Below are 27,314 nucleotides of genomic sequence, written 5' to 3' on the forward strand. Positions count from 1 at the left end.
ACCCAAGGAAGCAAACGATGCCACTCAGAGGGCAGTCATCCCAAACCAGTAAGTGCCAGGTAAACCCAGCCTTGGTGCTTTGCAGAGGGGCAGTGCAGGGAGCGTCCCGGTTCAGGTACCAAAGGTGTCTGTGTCCCAAGACCACGGGTGGGATACCACCTCCTACGCACGCTGTCAGCGGAGCAGTACTGGGCAGGGGACAGCGCTGCCAAGTTGGCTCAGGAGGTATCGGCACTTGGACGCAGGCTGTCAGCTCAGCTTGCAGGAAGTGCCAGGTATTAAATCAGGATTTTGACTCCTCCTTCAGCCTCATCACATCAGAACTCCAAGCACTTAGAAAGCAAACACAATCTGAAGTATCTTACACACAATGAGGGAATCATTTTATTAGTTTATGGAAGACAGCAGCATAACAGTACAAAAAGTTACAAGAGTAGCAGAAAAAAAAAAGTGTTTTTGGTTTAAATACTCAGGATTATACTGGGGAACATGAGAAGGATAGTACCCTTTTCTAAACTAACTCCTAAGCAGGTTATCAAAATAAGTTTTGAATATTTAGCACAAGTAAAAAAGTTACAACAAACATCATTATAAAATGCTTTAATAAATAGTTTCTTTTCTGAAAGATTTTTTTAAAGAACATGTCAAAAAAATGTACTAAAACAGAAGATCCTGCAAAGCAAATCCTGCATTCCTGTATAAAATAACTGATTTTGAAACATTCATGTTTACATTGTTCATGGGCCAGAGTTTACACTCTCAAACATCCGCTCCTCTCACTGGTAGGGTAACTAGGTGTATGTAGTGTTATGCTTCTTCAGTAATTAAAATAAACTTACGGTTTGCCAAGTTAATAGCGATAATAAAGCCTTTAAAAAAAATGTGTTAAGTCTTCCATTACAATAACCATTTCTAACGAGGTACTCCCATCTTCTGAGCTTGCCAGCCTTTTTTCTTTAGAACGAAAGATGAATAAAGCACAACAGAAACAAGACTGAGGAAAATATTGTTCCCTTCATTAGGCCTGTATTTAAACGCAAAAAAGTAATACCACATGTAATTAACATATTCACAAAAGAAAAAAACAATGCCTCACTATGTTGGTACTGTACAGTAGATGCACCCGTTAGTGTTCTTGAGATGGGCTGAACATGGGGATAAACAAACATTTCTGGATCTATTTACACGTAAGTGGTTATGTTCCTAAGTAAATACAAATGACCAACAGATTCCTAACATTGATTGTATTAACATAATTTTCTAACCTGGACATAATACCAAAAAAAAAAAAAGTCTTATAAACTGCCATAAAACCTCCTTTTCTACAACATAAATTAAAAGGAATGACATGTAAAAAAAAAAGACCAAAATATTTAAGTTATTAAATCAAATATACAGAGTGATTCATTTAATATGTACATATTTACAAAAAAAGCACTTTCACTATTAGAAAATAAACTGTGTCAGTTGGGGAACCTAGAGTTCTCACAATTTTACTATATTGATATGGCAGTCTTTGACAGTTGCTATAGAAAAAGTTTAATCTCAAGGCACTTGTCACATGCTTCAATACTGCAATTCTAAAGTAATTAAACAGAAATAAAAAGGCCACTTTTAAACCACAGTTGAAAGATCTCTATAATTATTTTTTTTGTTCCTATTAAAAAGTGTGTAAGGCAAATTTGGGAAAAAATCTTACAGAAGCTACTAACGTAACAAGTGCTGTGAGCTGCCATTAATAGAGATTCAAAGTCAAGAAAGCAGTTTAAAGTTCACACAATTTCCTCAACCAGGAGGTTTTAAAGCCACCATTAAATTAGAGCAAGTAATAAAAAGAAATACATTCTGTAAACAGTGTACAGTCTTTTGTAATAAACTTTACACATATTGAAAATACAACCTCTCCTCTGCCACACAGCGAGTGTATTATAAGTAAACTTTACAAAAATAGCAACTATCAAAGATTACTCATTTTTTTCATCTGACAGTCATTGAATAATTTATACAAGGCTAAAGAAACAAAATAAATTTTATTTATTATTTTTATTTTTTTTTTTTTTACGCAAAATAAAGAAACTATGAACATTTGACTCCAGATATTTTTTAGTCCTTGATGCAAAGTGGAGATGTCAATTTTTCCCCTCCCCAGTAAGCGTAGGCGCAGTCTGCCTACATTCCAAATACAGGTTAGTCTCTACTGCCTTCAAAGTTTGACGCATTCACATTTTTTACAGATCTGTTGTCCATTTTGCCTATTTGATGGGATTTCTTTACTGGACTGCTCTCTGACGTGTCAGATGCCTTTGTCGGCAAAGGCTTTGCAAGTTTGTGAGAGAGGAATTTGTCCATTTCCTCATCTCTTTCCTCCTCTTCATCCTCCTCTTCCTCATACTCTACATACTCCTCTACTGCATCACAAGTTCTTTTTTGAGGAGATATGAAGTTCTTGCATTCATAACGAATGTCTTTGTTACTGTAAGATCTGTCTATAGGATTTCTTATGGGATTTAAAGGTGCCCACTGGTTATTGGCACCCTCTTCTCTGGGAGGACGACTTCTCTCTCTCTCTTTTCTTCTCTTCCGAGTCCACCACACGCAGATGATTATACAAGTCAGCCATACAATACTAAATACCGCACAAAGAATTGGAACCAAATAATCTAGAGGGCAAATGAAAAAAAAAAAAACAAAAACACAACACAAAGTCTTGAGTTAACAGAACTAGATCTATAGCACTGGACATATGCAAGAGAAGTATCCATACATAACTATGTTACCTCTCGAAAGATTTGTAAGAATAAGCGTCATTGCAGCACAATGATAATGGTCTGAATTCAGCAGTCCATCTAGAAATGCTCTTTACTAGTTTAAGCTGAGTTTTCCCTGCGTACTGAGGTTTGGGGGGGGGGCGGGGGGAATGCTACATTTGAGTTATTTTTTTCCCCCTCCAACAGAAAAACTGGTTATATAAACAGAATCGTTTTCTCAAGCGCCTAAGGTAAGTTGACCCAGAATACTTCAGTAATGACTCTCTCAAGGGGGGTGGAGGGAAGGTGGGGGGAAGAGTTGTAGGAGGCAGGCTATAGAGTACTATGCCTCTAAGTTGCTCTACAAGTACTGGCATTTGCATCAGAAGTATGTCCTGTGTTTACTATCAGAAGGAAGAGTCCTTTACCATCAAGTCCAGATCTATATATCAGCTATCTCAGAAAACATTCGGGTTAGAGCTATGTAATCAAATCATTCATGCACTCTTTAGGATGTTCCAGTTTTAGTTCAGAGTAAAACACCTGAGTATTGTCCCCAGAGACAGGAGTCTTTACTGCTCAATAAACAAAAGGAGTTACGGCAATTGCTTGTCTCCACGTTCCCAGTCACAAACCCCATGAGTGCTCTCCCAACCACACAGACCCAGGTTCTTTCTCTGGGAAAGAATTCCTGAAAATTTATGTATGCTTGGGCTTCTTTTCCCCCTTCTTCAAGGGCTTTACTACTAGGATAGAACATTTTTCTGCTTTTCTTGATAAGCAAGAATTCTCACATGGTAAGAGGCAATAAGACATGAGGTGCTCTGCTTTTTGTAGAGACAACAGGACTGCTCAAAAGCTCTGTGTACAAATCATGTCAACCTACCACTCCGATTTCCAATCCAAACAAATTCCCTCTGCAGCTTTAAGACAACTGCTTACAGAATAACCTGCAAATAGCTGTACAAAAACAATCAACTGCTTCAACACTATGGTCCATTCTAAAATTTAAGAATATGTTCAGAAGACCTTTAAGTGGAATATGACACAGTTTCAAACCTTTCCTTCTGATAAAGGGGGATAAACAAACTGTGGATGTGGTTGGCCTTAAGGGATCTAAAAACTGTATGTTAGTAGTCTGCAAAAGGATTGTCCTCTTAGGAGTAACTACTATTCTCTCCTCATTTTTCATAAGCAATCTAATATTAAACCATGAGTGGGGGGGGAAATACTTCAGTGAAAAAAGGAGCTCTTCATACCAGCTTCCCCAAGATTACATCACATTCTCACTGCTATCACATCTAATATTTCATCATGAGCATGGATCTAAGTCTACTTTATTATTAAGATTCTTATACTGAGGTCTGTATACATATTCTGAACTTGGAATATTTTATTCTTAAAGCTAGAGGAAACTTATGAAGCATTTAAATGATCGCTTCCATCCAGACACTTGAGCACCCCACAGAAATGAGATTCTCAGAGAGCTTTACACCACATTTTGTGATAGGTTTCTATCTAATTCACCCAATTAAGGGGCAGCAATAAAACAAATGAAATAAAAGAACATGAGAGTCCAGGTTGCACTTTACTTCATAACTCCACTTAAAGAACTAGGGGTGAGAAGTCAATACTGAGCATCCATATTAAAATGAGGAGCCTGGAAACCATTCTCTATTACTAACTGCAAGAGAAGTCAAAGTCTCTCTGCTCTCTTAGGGAAATATTTGAATCTTATAGAGATGGGAGGAAATTAATCCCTATCCCTTTTACCCTAGCATTTAACACAATCAGAAGAAAGAGGCTAAGGGATGTCAGAATCTCAGCTTGATTCTTTATCTTCTACACAATTTCTGTTCAATACAAGAACAAAGCTAGTACACTCCTTCAGGAGAGCCAGGGAAGTAGTACATTTACCAGGGCTTTAACAGATAAAAGGCATTCCCTAGAAGGGAAACACAAGGGAAGTGGAACCAGGCAATTTACTAACTAATTGTTTGGACTATGGGCATAAGATCTTCCAGAAGATTATGTGGGGAAGGTCTAGGAAAAAGTTGGGAAAGTCTCTTGCTATTGTAAGATTTCCACTCTGGGGCTCAGTTGAACTTGAGCCGACTGCTGGTCTTCCAGCAGACCATCTCCTGCCTCCCCCAGGCAGGAACACAGGCATGCAGAGCTGTCACCTGCTTATACTGACGTGGCTCTTGGAGAGCCAATATTCAGAGATAAAGGTTTCCCCGGTCATACCACATCCTCATTAAGGGGGATGGACATTACATTTTAAGCCAGCTGTGTGCTTGTGAGAAACATTGAAAAAGACAGCAAAGTTTTATGTTATCATGGCCAAGTACTGGAGAATACTAGGCATCCTTAACTGTCATTAAGGTAAACAACACTTAAGGACTTCGGAAGAGACTTGGTATCACAGTATGTGTCTTCCCCCTTCCCCCCATTTTTGTTACCTCACAGCCTCAGTTTATAGCGCAGCAGCACCAAGGGCTGAGGTTGGGTTCAGGTTAATGTGGGGAACTAGGAAAGGATTGGAACAGTGCATGAGGAGGACGCCGGCTCTTGTGAAAGCTATACTTGGACTGGAGAATGGGGTTGGAAGTCAGAGCCAAAGCAGTGGCAAGGGTAGCTAGGGATGTTACACTAGGGATGAGGTTAAGTTTGAACTAGCAGACAAGCACAGAGTCTTGATTTTAAAACCACCTTCTCTTCAGTTAGTAAAAGCAATTAACAAAACAACTCAATCTACCTTTTTCCCCAACATGTAAAGAAAGATGAGAAAAACACCTGACAGCAGGGGAACAGAAAATGCTTACGCACACAGAGGACATATGCATTTGGAACCTTACCTGAAGATGAATTCCCAACAACAATGGTCTCTACTTTGACTTCAGTTACTGCCAACATAACAGTGCTGTTTTGCCGCTTAGTGATTGCATTTACTATTGTATTAGCAGCATTCTGTATAAGACTATTATCTTGTTCATCTCGATGCGGGACGAAAGACTAAAGGGAGTGAAGGGCAAAATCAAAAAGTTATTGCAATCACTTAACTGTGGAAATCTGCCTTTTAAATCCAGCTACATCTTAATTGAGTTCACTAGGTTGAATTTACCTGACAGTAGTTACAAACAGTGTCCTAAAAGTTTACTGTTGCAATAGCATGGCTGGCTCTATCCAAACTGCAGATACAGCGTCAGACTTGGTGGGTAACACACCTACTTGCTAATCTAGCATACCTCAAATAAAAGGCAGCTGACTTCCATGTTACTTACGCTGCTGAGCTAAACTTAGTCATAGTTTGGAGCACTTCAAGACGTGTGGATTATCTAGATAGAAGCTTGGACTAATAACAGTCTGCTCTATTTATACCATACACTTTGCTTCCTGCATCATGGCTCAGCATGTTCTTCACAGTACTGGTAGAGACAGTCAGTCCAGCTTCTGCCTGGATGAACACTTTACTACGAAAATTAACTCTTCCCTTGAAATTAAGCAATACACAAGCCTTGAGTCATTGGGCTGTAAATGCCTCTGCAGCAAGCCTTTAGCTCAGCAGGGCAACAGTTACTTTCACCTACTCAACTTGCACCTTCTTCCACTTAGCACTTACTTATTTAATGAACATTCTGAAGCAGTCACGCTCTAAACGCGCAGCAGAAACTTCTTCACAAGAGCAAATCCAGCCACCTGCAATCATATCTCCTTACTGAGATCAATAGCTCAAGATCTGACAGAACAGATAGGCACCTGTTCACTAATTTGGGCTGAATTAGTCTTTACAGTAATTTAATCAGGAGGTTTAGGGAGTCTTCTGTCATTAATGAAACCTGTGTTTCGGCTATCTAGCATTATAGGAAATTGAGAGATCACAAAATTGCTTTGTAGGCAGGCTAAGCCACTGACTGCAGTACCTGCACTGAAGTGAAACAAGCTTAAATAACCTTTTCCCAGCTCAAACTAAAACATTTTCCTATATATACTAATGCAAGTCTCATACTTACAATAGCAACTTCCACTGCATTCTCTGTGGAGTAAGAGAGATCACACAGTATTATCAGAGTTCTGTCCCTAGAAACAGTCCTAGTAGCTGGTAAATACCGGATCTCAGAACAGATATTTTCAGTTGTAGTGCCCTGTTAGAAGCAAGGGAAATTGTATGACTTTAGTTCAAGTGAAAAATAGTACATAAAAATAAACACCTTCAGAGTTTTTGCAGTTACTGAGACCTGATCAAGGCAGCAAAAGGCGGCAGCAAGGAAGGGCAGAAAAGTGAACAGGATTTTGGAATGAAGGGTGAGAAACTGAGCTTGCATGACTATCTGAATACAGTCTGAGCCCATCTTGCAATATAAGAAAGTAGTTCTTTGAGATTTAAAAAAGAAAAGAAAATACTCAGTACAAACCCTAGTTTTGCCTTGTCCTTTAGACAACGCACAAGTAAGACAAGGAGTCTCACAAACCTGCAAAATTTATTTTTACAGCAAGCAGTCATATTAGAAACATTAATCTTCCATGCTTTGACATGGAATATATCCCTACATATATTGCCATTCTTCATTAATAATTCTGTTCTTACCTGAGGGACTTTGTCTCCGTTAAAAATTAAAGTAATTCTAGCACAGTCATTGTCCAAGTATCCAGAATTAGGCAGACACTTGATATTGGCAGGCAGAGGTTCAGAGGCACTGCATTCTCCCCAATCCGTGCATGGCGGCTGAAAACATTTCATATACTTCTCCTGGCATTCTTGACCCATGGGACACTGGTTATTCAAATTATCCCAGTGTCTGTGTAGCAGACAAGGTTTTTTCCCACACCACACCTATAAATTAAGAACAAAGTACTGTTACAGTTAATTGCTCTTATGCATCAATTCAAAATAAGCAGTTTACATAAGACTGTCATGATCTCTTACTGACTGGAAAAAAAATATCCATATTTCAATGCTGCTGTAGTTTTAGTAGCAGATGGGGCTCACTGTCCCACAAAAAGAGGACATTTTGCACAGATAAAAGAGTAAAAACTGAAAAAATTACCCAAGGCACACCTGACTAGTCTAATCTCCTTAGAGCCTTACAGATTTGTCCCACATAACTGAGTTACAGTAAAGTTCAAGCATTTATTTTAAACCGGTTGTCTAGGCTTCTACGATCTAGAAAGAGAAACACCTCCACAAAGATTAATTTCTTCAGCACTTATATGTAACTCTTCAGTATTTAGACTGAGATCCTTGCCACAGGATGCTGAATACATTAAGAGTTGATGCATATTGGTGATAAGCACTGTCACTTCAGCCAGTCTCCTGAAATAAAATAGTACGCTGGTACCCCCAAGTTACTGAGGTACAGCAAGCTCCCAAACACAGCTCCATGTCATGATGTAACCTTTAAAGTTCTATATAATATTACACAGCTATTAGTTTAGAAACTTAAGGATCTCTTAAAGCACAATTATCAGCAAGAAAGCGTATCTGTTCCATCACGCATGAAAGAACCAGGCACCACATGTGGATAAGTTGCATTTACTGCACCACCATTCCTGAGACTCTAGTTACCTCCACATACTGTTATGTTCTGAAGACATCTCAAACTTGAAATCACAATGCCATAAAGGGTCTAAAATAGCATTTCTAAATGACTAAGTGCAAGATTTAGTTCTTTGCCTACGGTACATACGTAGCTAAACAAATTAAGATTAAGGATGGATAGATCAGCAAGACCCAGAAGTTTTTTAAACTGGTGTTTCCAGTGAAATGTGGGAGACAGCCGTGTGAGGCAATGTTGTAAGTGCTATTAATGCTCATCTGGAGCTGCACACCTAGCCCTACAACTTGTTAGCAGCACTGATCTTGTCTCTCTCCAGCTGTGATATAAAGCTGTACAGGTACCAAAAATCCATGGAGAAATGATCTATCAGGAGGGCTGAAAGGCTTGGAGCACATATACCAGCGTGTTCAATCTGCATTTAGGCTAGTCTTATTTTAAGTCAAAATCACCAGAATATAGGCCATAATACATATACAAAGGTTGTAATCTGTCAATTCATAAAACCTACTGAAGGATAATACAAAAAAGTGATCATTACTCACTGAAAAAACTTTTCCTCCCACATGTCTTCTACCTTAGAACTAGCGTTTCACAAAATTAGGAGCTCTAAAACTCTGTTTGCAAAGCTTTGGCAGAGTAATTTATCTTTTCAAGGATCATTATTCCATTCCAGTTCATACTTTTGTGCAAAAAGTGCCTTTCTGCTTCTAGAAAGCTTGTTCTACCAGGTAGAGAGCAGGAGAGTAGCTTATCATTATAAAGAATATCCCACAAGCATTTTTACAGGCAGTCATTAGGCATTTTGTCCTTTTTTTCTTTTAAACAAAGCCAGTTTGGGGGAAAGATTAACTTGTGCATGAACAACAGTAAGTTCAGCCAGAAGGATTTAATAAAATAGGTCAAAATGCCTACCTTGGTGCAGTCAATACGGCCATCCAAACAGTGGCAGTTGTTGCATTCTTGATCCCACCTGCTGCCATGGGGAAAGGTTATTCCTTTAAGCCAGCAAGGTTTTCCAATGCCAATAACTACAAAAAAAAAACAAACCCAACAACACACTCAGACACTTGACCTCTGAGTTACTGAAGCTATACAGATTTACATTAAAAAAAAAAATACTAGCTACTGTTCCTAGTCTGTAGCACAGACTACTTGCGCATAAACTCTATACTGGCTACATTGTACTCTACTGGTTTTTGGGTAAAAGCAGACAGCAGATATAGAAATACCTTCTTGGCACCTAGGACCAATTCTTCCAGGGGGACAAGTGCATCGGTATCCATTTATTTCATCTATACAAGTGGCACCATATCCACAAGGGGAAGACTGGCATTCATCAATATCTAGATAAAAAAAGAGATAAAACTCAATGGCAAGGACATAGAACATTGCAGTTACATGTTTACAGTCTCTGTAATCAGACAATACCTGCTTTCTTAACAAACAAAAGACAGTTTGGCTTCAGAATTAATCTTCTAACTGGAGAGTTCTACCATTTTAGCAGTAACCTCTAACAGATTTCTCATAATTGCACATTAATTGAAGTTCTGATGATCAAAGAAGCAGTCATACACTGACTCATCTCACAGAGCAAAGGTGTTGGACAGCTGAAAGTTCAGCAATAGAACTGAAGTCCCACATCTTGTGCTAGCACTAATCTCAGACATTTAGGTTTCCCAGAAAAGCACAAGCTTTCCAGAAGTTATCACAGTGCAAGAGCTGAACAATGAATTGGCTCAACAGTGCTCAAAAAAGTGACTTACTGCAATACAATTGACTATAAGGAAGAAGAGTAACAGTTTAGTTTGTAACAGCCATTTCGTGTTACTTTTATTAATAAACCTTGATATAGAGAGAGTAGATTAGTTTAGTATATACACACTTAGCACAAAAGCCTCTTTAAAAAACCTTCAAAGATTCAGAGGCTTAACCCTAGAAATCTACTGAAAAAGGCAGGGAAGCATAGCGCATTCAGATGCACAGCAAAGTGTTCCTTGTTATCCTGGGGAAGTGACCAGGAGTATTTGATGCAACAGTCCACCAACAAAGGTGACAGAAACCAACCTGGCAAGCTGGGAGCCACAACTACTTCATTTTCAAGCATAACCATTCTCTTCTGAAGCATCTTTTGAAAGGTTTTCTGCCATTAAAAATGAATGCCCACTCCACGCCCTCAGAAAAACTGTTTAAACACCAATTCTGAACTGATACACAGTATCAAGTCATCTTCTGTGTTTAAAGGACTGGACTTAGAAAGCAAACATTATGAACAGCAGTAGTGGGACCATTAACCATGCAGGCAATGGAAAATATCAAATGCACATGGAAGGGCTTTTGGTTCTATTACAGCTTCCTTCAGAAGTACACCAAGATCAAGTTTTATACAAATACAGAAGAATATAAAATACTAAAGTGTTATAACTACTCTTTCTTCCTCTCCTCAAGCTATGTAGATGTAAGATTCTCCAGCCTCTGTATGCTGAAAAAAGTGATTAACTCTGTTTTTGTTTTCAGCCATAAAAGGCATTTTTGTCAGAGCTACTCCTTTTTCTCTACACCAGTCTAAAGCAAAATAAAAAAGTCTGCAGTCCCATTACAAATGTACAGTATTTGTCTTTGATTACAAATAGTTCTCTTTGCATTTCTTGTCTGCAAAAGGAGAGATCCATATCCCTCATTGTGTGTCCAGACCTAGATGTCTGATTATCTGTCACCCCTGGTCCTGTGTCCAGAGATCACTAAGCTGATGCTACTACAAGTAATACAGTCACCCTCTGACTAGAAGGGCTGGCTCATTTACTATCTGCCAGAATGAGGATGAATTCTCAACTTGACAGCACACCACCATACCGATGGAGTGGAAGGACAGAGTGCAAAAGCCTTGAGGCTACAGAAGACACAAAGTCTGATCTTCTGAGGAGATAGAAATAAAATAAGGTATCTATCACATACAAGTCAAAATGGAAATATTCATTAAAAAAAATCCAAAGCCAAAACCATCTTCTAAAACACTCAATGCAGTTTTAGGGTCTTCTGCTCCCCCTTTTCAGTTTCTATCCTTCAGGATAATATCAGTGTAACAGGTTTGGTTTATAGCTTTGAAAGACCTTTACCATACTTCTGTTATTCACCAGCACTACACTCCTGCTGTTTTGGTTTCCATTTGTGATGTATCAGTGGATTTCGGTTTCTAATGTTAAACAGAACATCCATTGATATATGTCATCTTTAACAAGCTGCTTATCAAGAAAAATACTTAAGCTTCTACGAAGCCTGCACTCCAGAACCTTCAGAATTGTCTGACAAAATCCAGCAACCAAGTCTAAGTATAAACCAAGCCAACTCATTTCAGTTCCATTCAGTGAAATGAAGAAAGGTACGTAAGTTGCCATTATTAGCAAGGTATCAGTACCTGACTGACTGACAGGTGGCTTCTGCTTTGTTATTTGAAGTTCAGCTAACCTAACGCGAAAAGGGTCACAGGGTGTTCTTTCCAACTTGTGTGTCAGAATGGTACAACCTTTCAGTACCTATACCAGTACTTACTAATTCTGCAGTCAGGACCAGCAAACCCAGGCGCACATTCACATCGAAACCAATTCACACCGTCAACACAGATGCCTCCATTGTAACTGTAAAAACAATAAACCTATCATTACACAGACTGTTCTCAGAGGTAGATTCACTGGTCTAAAGACAAGCAAAAACCATAGGTCTCATGCAGCATGTTCAAATGCAAATTTCTATAGTTGCTATTCACAGTACTTTCCCACCACTCAGGAATGCAGAACTAAAGTACCTGCTAATACATAATACCAGTCTACTTAATAAGCCATCCACATTGTTTCATTGCTCTCCAATTAAAGCTTTGTTAATTAAACCTTTTGTTGCTGTTTAGAGGCACAATCTATCCCCGTCAACAGAGAAAGCATAATATTAGACATTAGCATTGCTTAGTAAGTCACCTGTTAAAACAGCAACATCCTACAAAAGTGCATGCATGCACGGGGAAGCAGATCAACAGAACTCAAGGAGATAAGACAGCACTGTAAAGTGAATATGGAGAAAGCCCGAGGTTTTGCAAGGGTTTGGCTTTTTTAGTACACAAAGTACAAATTATTGCATTAGAATGGACAACAGAAAAAGATAAGGTACATGGTTTGCTTCATCCACATATCAGTATTTTTCCCTTTCAACTATAAATACCAGCCTATGTATTTTAAATACTCCCATTATATCTTCCCAAAATAGTAATTTTGTTTTAAAAACACATGTATACATAGTATTTGATCTAACAGGACATTTTTTATATTATCGATAATTATTTCCTGTAAACTAACAGGTTTTGGTTTCTCATTTTTTATTCTAAAATTCAATTTAGATGCTTGAAACGTTATCAAGACATTCATTTCATATTACTGTAATTTACTAGTCAGTTCTGGCATAAAACTACACAAATACTTTTATCTGTTCACATATGAATCAATTCAGGATTGTTTTGTGGTCTTTGCTGCTGTCAAGGAATAGATAAAGCATAGCAACAGTTTGTTTTAAGATTTTTACAGAGGCTGGCTTCAATTGTTTTAGGCTAGAATGAGTTCTAATCTAGAATAAAAATCTGTATTACTGCGTTCACTTATTTTCAAAACAGGTACAGAACCGCAGTTCACATACTTACCATGGATGAGGGTTGCAGTCATTGGTATCTATAAAAAAGAAGAATATGGACTAGTGTAACTAGTGGCACACTTATTTTCTAATGTATATTATAGTTCAAGAGACACTGTATTTGATAAGGAAAGAAAAATAGAGAATTGAACATTTTCTTCCACACTCGCAAAGAAAGTTTAACTAGACATAACAGACCAATTAAATACCCTCAATTTCATGAACAGACTGACAAATGCAAAATTGTACAACTTCAGTGTGTTTTGATAGATCAACGGCACAGACTGATACACAGCATGATGACAACATAATAGAAATAAAATGGTATCAGTTGCATTGGTAGAGGGTAATTCAGCCAGGCTCTAAAAGCTTTCTAAAAGATTACTACTGCTTTGGCACTTCACATGTGCATGTGCAACTAGTCAGATTTCTTATAACAAATCCTTCCCATTATAAATAGCTCTAAATTACTTGATAGCGTTTATACTAGTACTGTCAGTTTTAAAACTGCTAATTAGGGCAAACATCAATACAACAGTAATTTCACTGTTACTCCTTTAGGAGGAAAAAAAAATAATCCAAGTTACAGGCTTTATTCCACCCAACCAATTCATTCTGTTGGTACGTCAAAGTAGTTAGCCGCTGTCCTCGGAGAAAATGACGGAATATACACCACTGCCTGCATTTCCACATACTTTTCATTATTAAAATTATTATTTCTGAGGGGACTTTTTTTGTTCGGCACATATTCCCCAAAACTATTTTTATAGGAGGCTGAAAGTCTTATTTTGGCAGAGACTAGTTGCAAAAAGAAGCATGACAAGGTCTCCATTCATAACTTGAGCGTCATCTTCTTTACCTACCTCCCACCCTGAATGATTCAGATATTTTGGCAGATGAACTCTATAAACTTGCTTTGTTTCAGTTAGCAGTTCTGTGCCAGACACTCCTAATATCCCAGGGGAATGCAGGGGAAGAAAGGAGAAAAGCCTTACTCTGTGTGCATGTACGTCCCTCCCATCCTTCTTTGCAGATGCAAGAAAAGGAATCTCCACTGCCAACACACGTTCCACCATTCATGCAAGGGTTTGGAATACAGCTGCTGTTTTTAGCTTTGAAAACAGAAAAAGTCTCTGTTTAGCACAGAAAACAAAAAGTATCATCTGGATCCGTCAATATCACAATCCTGAAGAGCATTTAAGTCAACAGTGCAAGACTTGCAAGAAGGTTGAGACTCCCAAACCAGTCACTTTGCATGATAATCTCTCACCTACCTTCACCATCATCCCAATTCAATTGTTTAATTGAACCATGATATTTTATAAAAAAGATTGTCTACTGTTTCCCCATCTGTGTAAACATCCTTCAAATACTGCTGAATTCTTACTTTGGCAATGAGTTACCCAGGTAGTGAGGTTTACCTCATAATAAGATACTAGTATTTAAAATTCAGATTTTGAGTAAATGCTGCAATTGTACATATAAAGTAGAAGAACTAAACTAAATTCCCTTCATCCAACTTCTTGGTCCTAATGGAAGTTTCACATTAAAAAAAAAAATAAAAATGTACCATGGAGACTACATTCAATCCCCCAAAAGCTCAAGAGTAGCTCCCTATGGTAGGCAGAAACCCTGCAAATCCCCTAGCAAGAATCACTTAATTTTATTTTTCCTGAGTGTGTCTGCTCATACACCTTTCAATCACAAACTTATTCACATTATGAACCATCGAGCAAAGCAGGGGACTAAGTTCCCAAGAAAACCATTACACAGTGGTCTCTAAAGACTGAAAGAGAGGGGTCAAGACACAAGTCCAAGTGTTGTAAATCTGCCTAGCAGTAGCTGTGTTAAGACCATGTAAGCAGCCTGCAAAGAACAGCTTCCTAATAATCAGTAGGATGTCAGGTAAGTGGAAGAAATTACTCTAAACTCCAGTCACCAGTCAACCAGAACACCTTTGAACTACCCAGCTAAAAGAACAGTGTGCCTATTTACTAAACAGTTAAGTATTACTTGAACACTTCTCCGCTTCTTCTGTAGACACTTCTTATCTATAGATGATTTTAAAAGCTTACCAGTGTTGCAGGTACTTCCTATCCATTCTGGAGGACATGAACAGCGGAATGTATCTCCATCATCATAGCACGTTCCACCATTGCTACAAGTATTCGCATCACATTGGTATTCACCTATACGTCATAATAAAACAGTTTTAGCTTCCATTACTCCTGCTGAATTTTAAGACCAGGTACTTTTTTACCACAGTTGCTTTTAAAGAGACTTCACATTTAAATGCAACAGTAGTTCTACTTGCTGTATTTACAGTAAAAAATCAGAACGGTGGAATCCAAATGCATCTCTTACAACACTATTTCACTACATGAAGGAATACATTTTTTAAATATTCCATTTTGTTGCTGGGAAACTGGAAGAGGTAATGAAAATATGCCTGTTATTTCACTGCAATTGTTTTATTTTAAATTTCAGGAACTCTAGTCTCCTGAGAAAAAAGAAAACAAATCTTTGGGTAAACTAAAGATCAAAGTAAAGAACACTTACGTGAATGGCAAGTTTTGCCTTTCCAGTCATTCTTACACTCACAATAGAAGTCATTTACCAAATCAATACATCGGCCACCGTTATGACATGGGTTAGGGGAACAGTCATTGAAATCTAGAAAAAAATATTCAAATTAGATGATCTAGCCTAGCCAAGGCCATGAGAAAGTATAAAATAATTCTTTATAAAAGTAGTAGGTTGTGCACTATTTAGGAAGACAGCATTCCTAATTGTTGTGGGGTTTACATAAGCAGGGGAAAAAACTCTGATTTAATACAGAACAACATGAAATAGAAAAGATTTTTCTGGCCACTTAAAGCAGAAAAGTATCATTCAGTATGGCTTCTAAGTAGACCACCAAAATAGTTTCATTTTTCCAGCAAATAGCTGTATTCTGACCTTCAGAAAAAACTTGCTAGTAGGGACCACAATGTCCTGAAAAGGAGCTCCAACCCAGGACATCCACACGAGACAGTTGAGACTCCCTCTCCTGCTTTATGTCTCAAAATACAGAGTGCCATTAAGCCATACAGATGGCTTAACAATACATACACATATATGTGTGTGTATACACACATTCAACATATACATAGGTACATGAATTTCAGAGAAAGTTATTTTCACTTGAAACAAATGTTTTAATAGGTAGAACATAATTATTCCAGACTGAACTTCATCTAGACCACACAAAAAGCTCTTCTGACAGCGATAGCTGCCAAAAGTTTCTCAGTCTTTATTTCACATCTCAATTGGTGCATGCCCTGTAATAAGTCTCAGCAAGTCCTTGCTATCATGTTTAAGAAGGGGCTTCATTCAGAATAGAAAAGGAACCAGCTGCAGTTTCCTCTGATTTAACTTAACCATCCGCTGCCTAGTACACTACTTTGTCAACTAAGGCCAGTATGTCTCAAGCCAGAGCAGCAAGAGTAAAGGCCTGCTCCCACTGATCTCAGAATACAAAACACCGACTCATATTCATCAAGAAAAAATTCAGGCTTCAGCAGTTCTTTTCTTACTAAAGGAATAGATATTAAATTTATAAATTCCTTCACTAAGGTGGAAGGACATTATAACTTGCACTGGCTTCAAACTAAAAGGCTTTTCAGGTTTGGAAAATACTGTGTATGAGTAGATTGGGTAAGGGACAAACTTTTACGTACAGTAAGTACCAAGAAGTACCTAAGCTTATAGCAATAAAAGCAATATAATGAATAGACCACCTAACAGGGTCTCTTCTCCTGAGATATATCCTGTACTTTACTGAAGAATCAGATTATGGTCCTATTCAAGAAACTGAGACTGTCACAGCTGCTACCCAAAAATCTTCTTGAAAATCCTTTTATAAATAACAGTGGGTAGACTAATTACAGAACAGAGAAACTACCCCATTGTTATTAACCACATACCAACCGTCACTAACAGTTACAGCAAAGCTGTAATATTTGAACCTCCAATGCTTAGCAGTACTCACTTGTGTCACACAATTCTCCTTCCCAGCCGCTTGAGCAGAAACATCTAAATGAATCAACCTCATCAATGCATGTCCCACCATTCTTGCAGGGTTTCCCAAGACAATCATTGATATCTATGACAAAAAGTCAACAATTATTACTCAAGGCTGTCTTCACCTACCTGAAGGAGTGATCGACATTTGTGTTCCTAGGAAACTCAGTACAGAATTACACTCCATTTGTATGTATGTAATAACAACTCAAACATCTGTTTTCAAGCCTGGTAGCATTTCTAGATGTATTCTCTCTTACCTTGCAAGTTGAAACAGTGTTAAGTTCACCTGGCAAAAATATCCCAATGTTAAAAAAAACCAACCCAAAACCCTAAAAACCCCACCAAAAACTGGAACACCAATACACATGCTCCTGCTGGGCTGTCAGTGTGTCTGTCCATTCTTTATCATTCCCATGTTGGAGAACTCCATGGCTTCCTGCAAGACTGTGCATAAACGTAGTGGATACAGACACATTCACATTGAAGTTGGACTAAAACCAGTTTTCTTTCATAGAAGTGTGAACCGCTACAAAACCTGTTACCAGAAGAAACTGCATTTCAAGCAGTACACCAGAGAATGATCCATGCAACTTTATTAAAATTCTAATGTTTTATTTGAAGTTGTAAAACTTCATAACAAAAACTAAGAATGTTTTAGAGCAACAAAATCATTTAGAAGAAACTTCTACTTACTTTCATGACAGTATATTCCAGTAAAACCTCTTTCACAGGCACAAGTAAAGTTCCCTCCTGGCTGACTAATACACCGTCCATGAGGCCCACAAACATTAGATGAAATGAAACGGATTCCTTCTTGGGTAGCATTAGTGAAGACTTCTATTGTACAGCTGTCTATTACTAAGAACAAGAAGTGTATCATCAGACATAATCTGCATCACCAATCACTTCTTAGTTTTAAAAAAGTTATCCAGAAATTAAGACTAATCACAATGCAAAAGTTAGTTTAACTGTAAGTTAACTTCTGCCTCTTCATAAATAAGAGCTGTTAACAAGCATTTCTTCTCATTACCTACTTCACAAAGTGAGTACAAGAAAAGTTTTTCTGCATTATGCTATTCCCAGAAATACTACTGTTCTTTTTTTAATGCACCAGCCATACATTAAGACAAGTTTCTGGACAACAGCAGGTACCTTTACAAGAGTTATTCTTGCAGTGGTCCTTGAGATGAGAACAATTCTTTCCATCATAGTCATCAGGGCAGGCACAGTAATAATCTCCTCCCAGATCATAGCATTTAGCCCCATTCTGGCAAGGATTAGGTTCACAGAAATCAATATCCATCTGTAAGAGACACCATAGTTAGCAACAGCTACTTTGTCTCCCAGGAGTAAGCAGTATTATCTGTAGTGCCAAAGCTGACGAAGCTAATATACAAGGAACCTCAAGTTTTAAGAAGGTTTATGAATCACATATATTGCATTCCATCCTATAACACAGAGACAAACTTCAGGATACTGTGGTCAATCCTAATACAAAGCATTTCTGATACTGCCAAAAAGATACTGCTTCGCAAGAGGCTGAATAAACACATTTGCAAGAACTTACTTAGCAAAGAACAAGCCATTAAGAGAATCTTACCATTACTATTCTGGATCATTTTAAGTCACTTCCCTGTCCCTCACTCCCACATACCAAGTGCTACAACACAAGTTAAATACCAGTGCACTTGTCAACTTTGTGTCTGCAAGACACTTAGAATACAGAGAACCATAGAAAAATCCTATTACCTAGAGCGACTTCTCTTCCCATCTCAATTAACACATATAATTTATTACAGAACCACATAGCTTGAAAGGGACCTCTAGAGGTCAGCTACTCCCCACCTGCCCACAGTGGGTCTAGTTAGACCAAGCTGCTCAGGGGCTTATTCCTACAATTATCATCACCATACCAATTTACACACAGAAATACCAGGTACATTTTGAATGCTTCTTACCATCTGAATCAAAAAGCAAAATTCAAACCTAGCTTCATAATATAACCCTTCATACAGACAAACTGCTGTAGCAGAGCAATTCTACTTCTTCTACATCTTATGCTGGCACAGAAGATCAGACTGGTGATGCCCTAAATTGGCCTCAAAATCCAAAGGAATATTGTTACATCACAGTATCTTTCTTCTAAATTGTTGGTCTCAAGGATTGCTTTCTTCCCCTCCAATGAATTTTTCCCCTCTTAACATCTCATGTGAGAAAGATAGCTTTCTCAACATTACAGACATAAAAGTAAGTCCAATAGTGGACTTTGTCACTATTTTCAGTAGTTCTGTAGCTAAACAGGAGAAAAAAACAAAACTAACTAAAACAGAAGGAATGCAAATGGTGCTAAGAATTTAATTCAGAGGAGTACTAACAATTCCAGCTGCAATAGAGAGATCTTTCAGCAAGCTATTTTGTGCCCTCATATGGTACATTCAAAGCAAACTACTAAAAACAGCTAAGGTCTGAGAAAGATTCTCATATCTCCTCTATCAGATGTCTCCATTTGTTTCCTTCCATTAGTGTAAATTTCCCCTTCCCAATGCAAGTTCAGTAGCTGGTACTTTAGCATCTGGAATCAATGGTAGATGTTTCCTGCAACACACAAGGCAAGCAGCCAACTCCCCCCTATTATTCAAACCGATTTGCTAAAACTTTAATTACATAGTATGGTATGAATCAGCCAAGAGTAGAGCACTCAAGCTATGATCCTTATGTAGAAATGGTACAGGATCTATCAGGTACTGCATCAGTTTAACAAAACTGGTCAGTATCTGCAACCTTTTTTAATTTCAAATAAAAGGATGGCATTGTTTCTTTAACAATGCAAATAATATAGAGTAAAATTACTTCAGCATTTAACAGACATCACTTCAATATCCTCTACGAAAAATTCTGGAGCAAATCCAACAAAATTCTAACACAATGCCTCCAGTTGATACTGTCTTGCTAATCATAATGCATGAATTTGGCTATCAGCAAAAGCCAGAAAGTGCATACTTAGGGCAGTATAGTTTTACATTGAAAAGTCTAATGTCCTCCCTAGAATGAAGATCTTAATTATCATGAAGTACTTTATGAATTATCACTAACACTTCAATATTTCAGATCCGAATTCTTATTTAACCAGTAGAACTACACATCCCTAAAATGATCTCAAACACAAAGTTCTGAGAGCTAATACTTGAGTATCTGTCTGCCTTTAATTATGTGGCTACTCCTACCAACAACAGTAGGATTCCTTGAAAGGCAATTCAGTTTTGTATTTCAAAGTCACTAGGATGAAGACCCAGTAACAAAAGACCACAGGTCCTGAAAAAATTTCCTTCAAACATTTAGGAGAGCCAACACCTATGTGCAACAACTTGCAGTTTATCAGGCTGCAAATTCAAGTGCTACAGCACCACACAACAAATTTGTTTATTCAGAGTATCAAGTAACAGCTACGTTAGTCAGTAGCACTTTAGGCTTGGGTTACTCCCATTTAAACGCAGAGATATGTTTCTTTCAAGAACTCAATCCCTGAGAAGTATTGCAATAATGTCACCACTGCCCTCACCTCACAGAAGACTCCCGAGAAGCCCTGTGAACACAGGCAGCTGAATCCATTTACCAGGTCTTTGCAACGGCCTCCATTTTGGCATGGGTTGCTTTCACACTCATTTGTTTCTGTCTCACAGTTTTTTCCTGTGAAACCACGAGGGCATAAGCAATGGTAACCATTCACTTCGTCCTTCACAGAGATGGAGGAAAAAAGCAAGAGTAGAAAGATTTGTTTAATGATAAAACTTGCCCACAAGAATTCAAGTTATCTCTATATTCTGGATTTGTGAACTGCAGCAGCACCAGATAAGATTATTTTGTGAAATGGTGCAAGAATCTGTAAGTGCAACACTACACTTAACATTTAACCTCATTTAACCAACCTGTAACTGCAAACTATAAAATTCATAACTAGCCAAAACAAGATTAATTTTCAACATGGCATGTAATAAACAAGAGTTACCTTACAAGTACCTCCATGCTGACATTGTCCACGGCAGTCATTAGTATCTATGGATAAAATACACAAGGCATTAGAATTTGTAGTGGAAGACTGTAAAATACAGGTCTAACAAAAAAACGGAGAACAAAATTTTTAGAAGATATTTTTCTAGAAGTTTCAATGGAAAGCAAGGACACTTGATGATTAAGAGATTCTCAATTTAAAAATATGTAATAGAAAATGACATATTACATATTTCTATTACACTGTAATCAGCTAATTTCCTATCTAACAGGTTTTTAATTTTTATTTGAATCAGCACATGGTATCATAAAATATTTTTAATTGAATCAGCACATGGTATCATTCATAATCAGGGATGAGCGAGTAGGGAGAGGTTTATTAGAATTATCTAAGTGTATATCTAATCTCATTTTAATACCAATTAAATGTCCAAATAAATTTTCAAACAGGATTTTCAATTTAATTTGCTGGAGGTTAGAAAAATCCTGACAACAGGTATTTTTTCTTGTACAAGTAAATGGACATATCATTCATCATAAAATTTTTTTTAAAGACTAAAGCATCCTATGGTCAACATATATACTAAAGAAATACTAACTGATATGACAATTTACTCCTGTCCATCCTGGAATGCAGTCACAGTAATATCCACCAATGAGATTTTTGCAAGAGTAAGCATTAACACAGGGTTTCCCCTCACACTCATTAGCATCTGTGAAAGAAGATAAAAGAAAGAAGAGAATAAAGAACAAACCCAGAAACAGATTACCACAGCACCAAGCAAAGTTTCCATGCAATCCAAGCATCAGAAGCTCATATTATACATTGGTAGGGCTCTAAAACCATTTATATACCACAGTTTTTTAATGCACACTTGTCTACAGTAGCACATGCATGTTATCTTACTTATCCCTTTGCCCAAACTCAAAAAGGCAATATGTTAGTCAGGGCAAATCCCTTCCTTGCCTTGGTAAGTTTATAGTCACTGTTCTGCCACCATGAAGAAGGAGCTACCATCACCAATGCCATATTTTGAAACAGAAAAGTTATCGGGCATTCTAGAAGAACTTACTGTAAGTAAACTTAAGTTGGGGCTTAAATAGTTACAGGTTAATTTGAAACTTCTGACTGTAAAATCTACTAAAGAGCAGCTAAGATACCAATAACAACACATATCTTCAATAAAAATCATGTTGAACACTTACACAGATTTATTCATTATTTAGGAATAATCTCCAGTGGTCTTCAAAACTTTGGAAGGTAGTAACTTACCAAGCTGACATGTTGCTCCAATCCACTGCTGTGGACATATACACTCAAATGCATTAATGCCATCAATACAGGTCCCTCCTTGAGCACAAGGGTTAGATGCACACTCGTCAATATCTGGAAAAGTCAAAGAGTGCCTTCCATTACGTCATCTAAAACTTGGCTTAACCTGTTGGGTTTTTTTACAGCATGATATTATCAAGCTGTATGAACCCTTCCAACTGAATGGCCAGTCATCAGTAAATGCATACCCACCGATAGCACACGTTGGTCCACTCCACCCCGATGGGCAGTGACACTTGAAGCCTGATGAAATTTCATGACAAATTCCACCATTAGCACAGGGATTAGACACGCAAGCATGCTCCGCTGGGGAGAAAGAAGGAAAGAAATTCTTGCTAAATACTCTTCCAGTATCAATTAAGCAGAACTCACATGGTTAGAAATTGCATTCTGATTAAAAGTGACCAAGAGCATGAGCAGTGTACAGAAGTTGGAGCCTCCCTCTCCCAGCCGCAGAGTAAGAATCCCACGAGAAGACTGAAAAAGGATTTTACTGACGATGCATGATCCTTCATATCTACTGACTAGAAAGCCTAAAGATAGATGATGGGTCACTATCTCAATATCTCAGGAGCTAGAGAAGTTCTCCATTAACCTACTGCATTCAGCCATGCACTTCCATATCTGGAGTGCTACAGCATTTTTTTTTTCTTTCCCTTCAGTGAGACAAAACAGATATGCTGTACACAGAAGTCTGAACAGTAGTAATAATTTAAGTATCAAAGGTCTGTTTAGCTTCATTCTAATACTGCTCCTTGGAAACAGCAAAGAATAGAGCTACTTGCAATTATAGGCAGTCCTGCTTGTTGTCACTCCATGTAGGGCTGTAACACTTGCAGAAGCTGTGCTAAGCAACAATCAAGTTGAGGAGGGACAAGCTGTATGCCATCACTTTTGATATTTTCTCTCTCAGAAGCCAAGAAAGCTTTTGGAAAGAAGAAAATAATCCCCTTACTAAGTAAGAGTTTCAAATCATTGCTAGCATTTATGTTTTCAAAACTTTCTCTTAGGAATGGTTATCTAGTTTGCAAATTGAGTTTACGTAGCCTATGATGTTAGGTACTAGTACCTAAAGCAGCTCATACCAATCTACTGCTAATAATCAGCACAGAACTCATTAAGTGTACAGCTCCCTTTATCCCTGCCTCCTTATTTGAAAAGCGAAGGTGCTTCCCCAGAACTTCTGGGGCACTCCAAGACAAGATTTCATCTATTTTAGCCAAAACTTTGCATCACGTTCTACCAGCTGCAGAAAAATTCAGATTTGGATAGTATCATTAATACCATATAGCAGTCTATAGAAGTTCAAAGGAGATCTACATCCTGACAAATGTGAACACTTTCTGCTGATAATAGTTCAGTGACCTTAAGACCAAAGAGTTACGTGAAAGGAAAAAAAAAAAAAAAGGTTCTTTCCATCTACACTTATAACTATCAAGGGACAGCAAATTCAAAGCCAGAAAACTGTGAATGTCACATTTAAGAAAACGGATTTAATAGTCAATCATGGGAAAGAAAGTCACTGCACAACACCCAACTGAATACTAAATGTGAAAAAGTTGATCTGAAAGTTTTCGGTTTTCTCCAAACATCAAATAGGCAAGAAATAGAAATCGCATATTGTGTCTCACAACAAAGGGACAAGTAATCAGGAAAAGTCTCCAAATACCAGAATAGTCTCCAGTACATGAAAATTTTGGTCTTTGTGTAACACACATCACAGATATAAATGAAAATAGCAATATGCTCTCACATTGGACAGACACAGAACTGTTAAGGCTCTAGACAAGACGGCATACTTCATCAAAAATATGGTTTAAATGCTTTCCTCCATTTTGCTAATGGGAAGAGGAAAGAGTTAACTTTGTTTAGACAAGTTGACTCTGTAAGAGGGCTTGAGCACATTTCCATAGTAGTTAACATCTGCATTATTAACACAAATGAAGTCCCATATTGAAAGATTATTTTAAAAATCAAGTTTCAGTTGATCAAAAAGGATAGTCAACACATTTAGACAGCCAAAAATTGAGCCAAAACCGCACATGCCAGTTAAAACTGAAGTGCCCATCATTGCTACCTCCTGTAGTTCCCAGCTTGTATAAGATGCATGTTTGCAAGCAAGCCAGAAGACAAGAAAAGGTGTAGCAGGGAGAACAGTAACAGGGAAAGGTGCAACTGTAACCCATTTCCATGGAACTATAGCCCAACTGCATGTTTGGATTAAGGAAGTGAAGAAATCAAAGGGAAGAAGTACTCTCAGTCTTATCTAAATTCAAGGGAAACTTGCAGCATTTCTGTTGTTTTCAGTGGGTTTTTTGACTAGCCAGCCTAAGGCACTAGACAGGAGAGGCTGAGCTGGCCTATCCCGCTATCACACAAAGGAACAATCAAGTTGAAAGGACAGGTTGCACACCACCACTGTTCACACCTCCCTTCTCAGAAACAAAGCTAGCTTTTGAAAAGGAGAAAACAGCTCCTCTACTCTAAAAAACAAAACAAAAAACCCCAAACAAACAAAAAAACACAAAAACAACCCCCCAAAAAACAACAAAAAAACATTAAGTATATAAGTGGCACCTGGCTAACTAGAATGTAGCCATGCCTAAAACAGTTTCAGATTTCTAAAGATATGTGCAATATCCAAAAGTACCAATTTCGCAGTTCTTTCCAGAGTAGCCATCTGGGCAAGCACAGCGATATTCATCTGGTTCAGTATTCATACAGGTTCCACCATTCAGGCAGGGATGATGACTTCCACAGTAATTCAGATCTGGACAGAGAAAAGCATCGATCAACAGGGAACACAAGTCTCACCATTTTAACCCCTAGTCAGCCATACAGATGTCTTTCTGGCTTGAATATTCACCCACATCATCCCCATACTCCGTTAGCTAGCCTATCATCATCCACAGAACAGGAAAGGATAAGCAAGAGGACAACTGCATGAGAGTTAGAAGACTCAGGACCATTCCAAGTCTTTGGTCTTAAATTTCCAACACTTGTGACATTTAGGCATGATCTGCCATAAAAGAATTAGGCAGAGAGATACTCAGGTAGTCACACACTAGCAGGAAAAAAAAATATGGGGGGGTTAATGAGTTATCAGTTAATCATGCAACTTTATTTTTCCTGTACATTGATGTTAAGTACCTTTGTTACAGAGCAGGCCACCCCAGTTGGTTTCACAATTACACTGCCATGGTTCATTACAGCTCCCATGAGCACAGCCTGGGTAGCGGACACACTCATCACAGTACTGTCCTTGCCAACCATAATGACACCTAAGATGTAAGTTTACATGTTAAAAGTTAGCAACATGATGCTTAATTCTCAGCATTACAGGTATTTAGAACACTACACTTACCATTCTCAAGAACAAGGTCAACTGTTCAATGTGTAACAAGCAACACAACTTTATTTCTCCTGTTTAGAAGGGACATACTAGTGCTGTTGAACATCCTTACTGGAACTCATCTTGCTCAACCGTATTACATACTACGGCAAACACCACCAAGCACTACTATATGTTATAAGAACTGTACATAAACTAGGCTGTTCTTTCACAAGAAGTCCCATCTTCACATAATCATCGCACACTAGGATAAAAATTGTGATTGGTATAAAAATATAAATTGAAATTACTTTCAAAAGGAGACTGCTGGCTTAGTGCACCAAGTACCATAGCTTTTTTCTCTCTATCAAGACAGTTTTCAAGATATTCCCTAGTCTGCTTTAGAGTGCTACAAGTCTTGAAAGACCAGGGCAGCCAGAGAGGCAGCTGTCTTGACAATTTTCTCAGGATTTAGTTTCTTAAGAGAACCTTTTTTACAGATTTTTCCTATTATATCCTCAGTGATCTCTAGTGACATTATGACAAAAGTGCTCTTTGGAGAAAGGAGAAAAGAGAACAGAAATAAAAGCTATTAGTAATTCATTTATTACAAAATTTTAAAACTGTTTAAAACTAAACCTCTTCAGAGACCAGTATCTTTATGTTAACTGTAACAGAACTCTGCTAACAAAAGCAACTGATTATGCTATAGGAAAAGTATTAAAGTCTGAACTGAAAAAGAAAAAAAAAACCAAATAAGGAGGACATAGGCTAATGCTTTTTTTTTTTTTTTAACATGTATTTCACACATATTTTCATAAAAAAGAAATAGTAAGCTTGCTCTTTTGGGAAAACAAAAAAAAAGTTCTGCCTGTCATTTTAAGAGTATTTCTTACAAAGGATTTAAGAGCCATACTAGCAATAGTATGCATAAACACACACTGAATGGGAGCTGATCACATGCATGCTAGTAGAGCCCTAATGCCTAGAGGAAAAATGCATTAGAAAGGAAACTATTTTTTTTTAGATTTAACACCACCATTCTATTATCAACATGCTTTGAATACCAACAGAAAATAAATTCTTAAGTCTTTGGGGTGTGGTGAGAGAAGACAAGGAAAAAACTATAAATGAGCAGCCTTGGTTCCTTGTGAATATTTATTTCACCCATTTTAGTAAGCTGTATCAATCCCCAAAGGAATAACATGGGTTATGCCTGCAGCATATTATTTAAATTTCTACTATTTACACAGGCAGAAGGAATCTAGATGCAGATCTTTGCAAGACTTTTTTCTATAGACTTGTCAGTCCCAATATCTGCTCCTCATTCTACACCTCACAGCTGTGGGATCCTTACAGAGACCCTCAGCCATGTACCTAGCCCAGGGGCCTCCAACTGCTCCTCTGAGGAAGCCTGGAGAACATACGTATTTCAGAAGCAGCTTTCTTTTGCTGTATTAGCAGTAAGAGGAAATAAATACTGCTCCCACTAAATTTGATCTCTTCCTTCCTCCTCAAGGACAGAAAAGAAAACAAAATCTTTGCAGGGGCTGGTAATAAACAATAATAATAATGATTTAAAAAAAAAAAGTACTGTAACTCAC

At 37.8% G+C, this 27,314-nt stretch overlaps 1 protein-coding gene across 2 annotated transcripts in view; it reads right to left on the minus strand.

Annotated features, from left to right (window-relative positions):
• Positions 1-361: 361 nt before the first annotated feature.
• Positions 362-27,314, minus strand: part of JAG2 (jagged canonical Notch ligand 2) — a 72,519-nt gene continuing 45,566 nt past the window's right edge. For both annotated transcript variants that reach the window (XM_040601896.1, XM_040601895.1), the window contains exons 6-26: positions 25,530-25,660; positions 25,030-25,149; positions 22,572-22,685; positions 22,320-22,433; positions 21,646-21,759; positions 21,045-21,091; positions 20,598-20,771; positions 18,191-18,341; positions 17,732-17,896; positions 17,004-17,117; positions 15,533-15,646; positions 15,049-15,162; positions 13,969-14,085; positions 12,984-13,011; positions 11,852-11,937; positions 9,535-9,648; positions 9,218-9,333; positions 7,336-7,581; positions 6,761-6,892; positions 5,606-5,762; positions 362-2,660 (exon numbers count right to left, since the gene is read on the minus strand). In XM_040601896.1, coding sequence (XP_040457830.1) covers positions 2,188-2,660; positions 5,606-5,762; positions 6,761-6,892; positions 7,336-7,581; positions 9,218-9,333; positions 9,535-9,648; positions 11,852-11,937; positions 12,984-13,011; positions 13,969-14,085; positions 15,049-15,162; positions 15,533-15,646; positions 17,004-17,117; positions 17,732-17,896; positions 18,191-18,341; positions 20,598-20,771; positions 21,045-21,091; positions 21,646-21,759; positions 22,320-22,433; positions 22,572-22,685; positions 25,030-25,149; positions 25,530-25,660 — 2,941 coding nt within the window. In that variant the 3' untranslated portion in view covers positions 362-2,187. The remainder of the gene's footprint in view (positions 2,661-5,605; positions 5,763-6,760; positions 6,893-7,335; positions 7,582-9,217; positions 9,334-9,534; positions 9,649-11,851; positions 11,938-12,983; positions 13,012-13,968; positions 14,086-15,048; positions 15,163-15,532; positions 15,647-17,003; positions 17,118-17,731; positions 17,897-18,190; positions 18,342-20,597; positions 20,772-21,044; positions 21,092-21,645; positions 21,760-22,319; positions 22,434-22,571; positions 22,686-25,029; positions 25,150-25,529; positions 25,661-27,314) is intronic.

Source organism: Falco naumanni, chromosome 7 (genome assembly GCF_017639655.2).
Source record: "Falco naumanni isolate bFalNau1 chromosome 7, bFalNau1.pat, whole genome shotgun sequence".
Taxonomy (NCBI): domain Eukaryota; kingdom Metazoa; phylum Chordata; class Aves; order Falconiformes; family Falconidae; genus Falco; species Falco naumanni.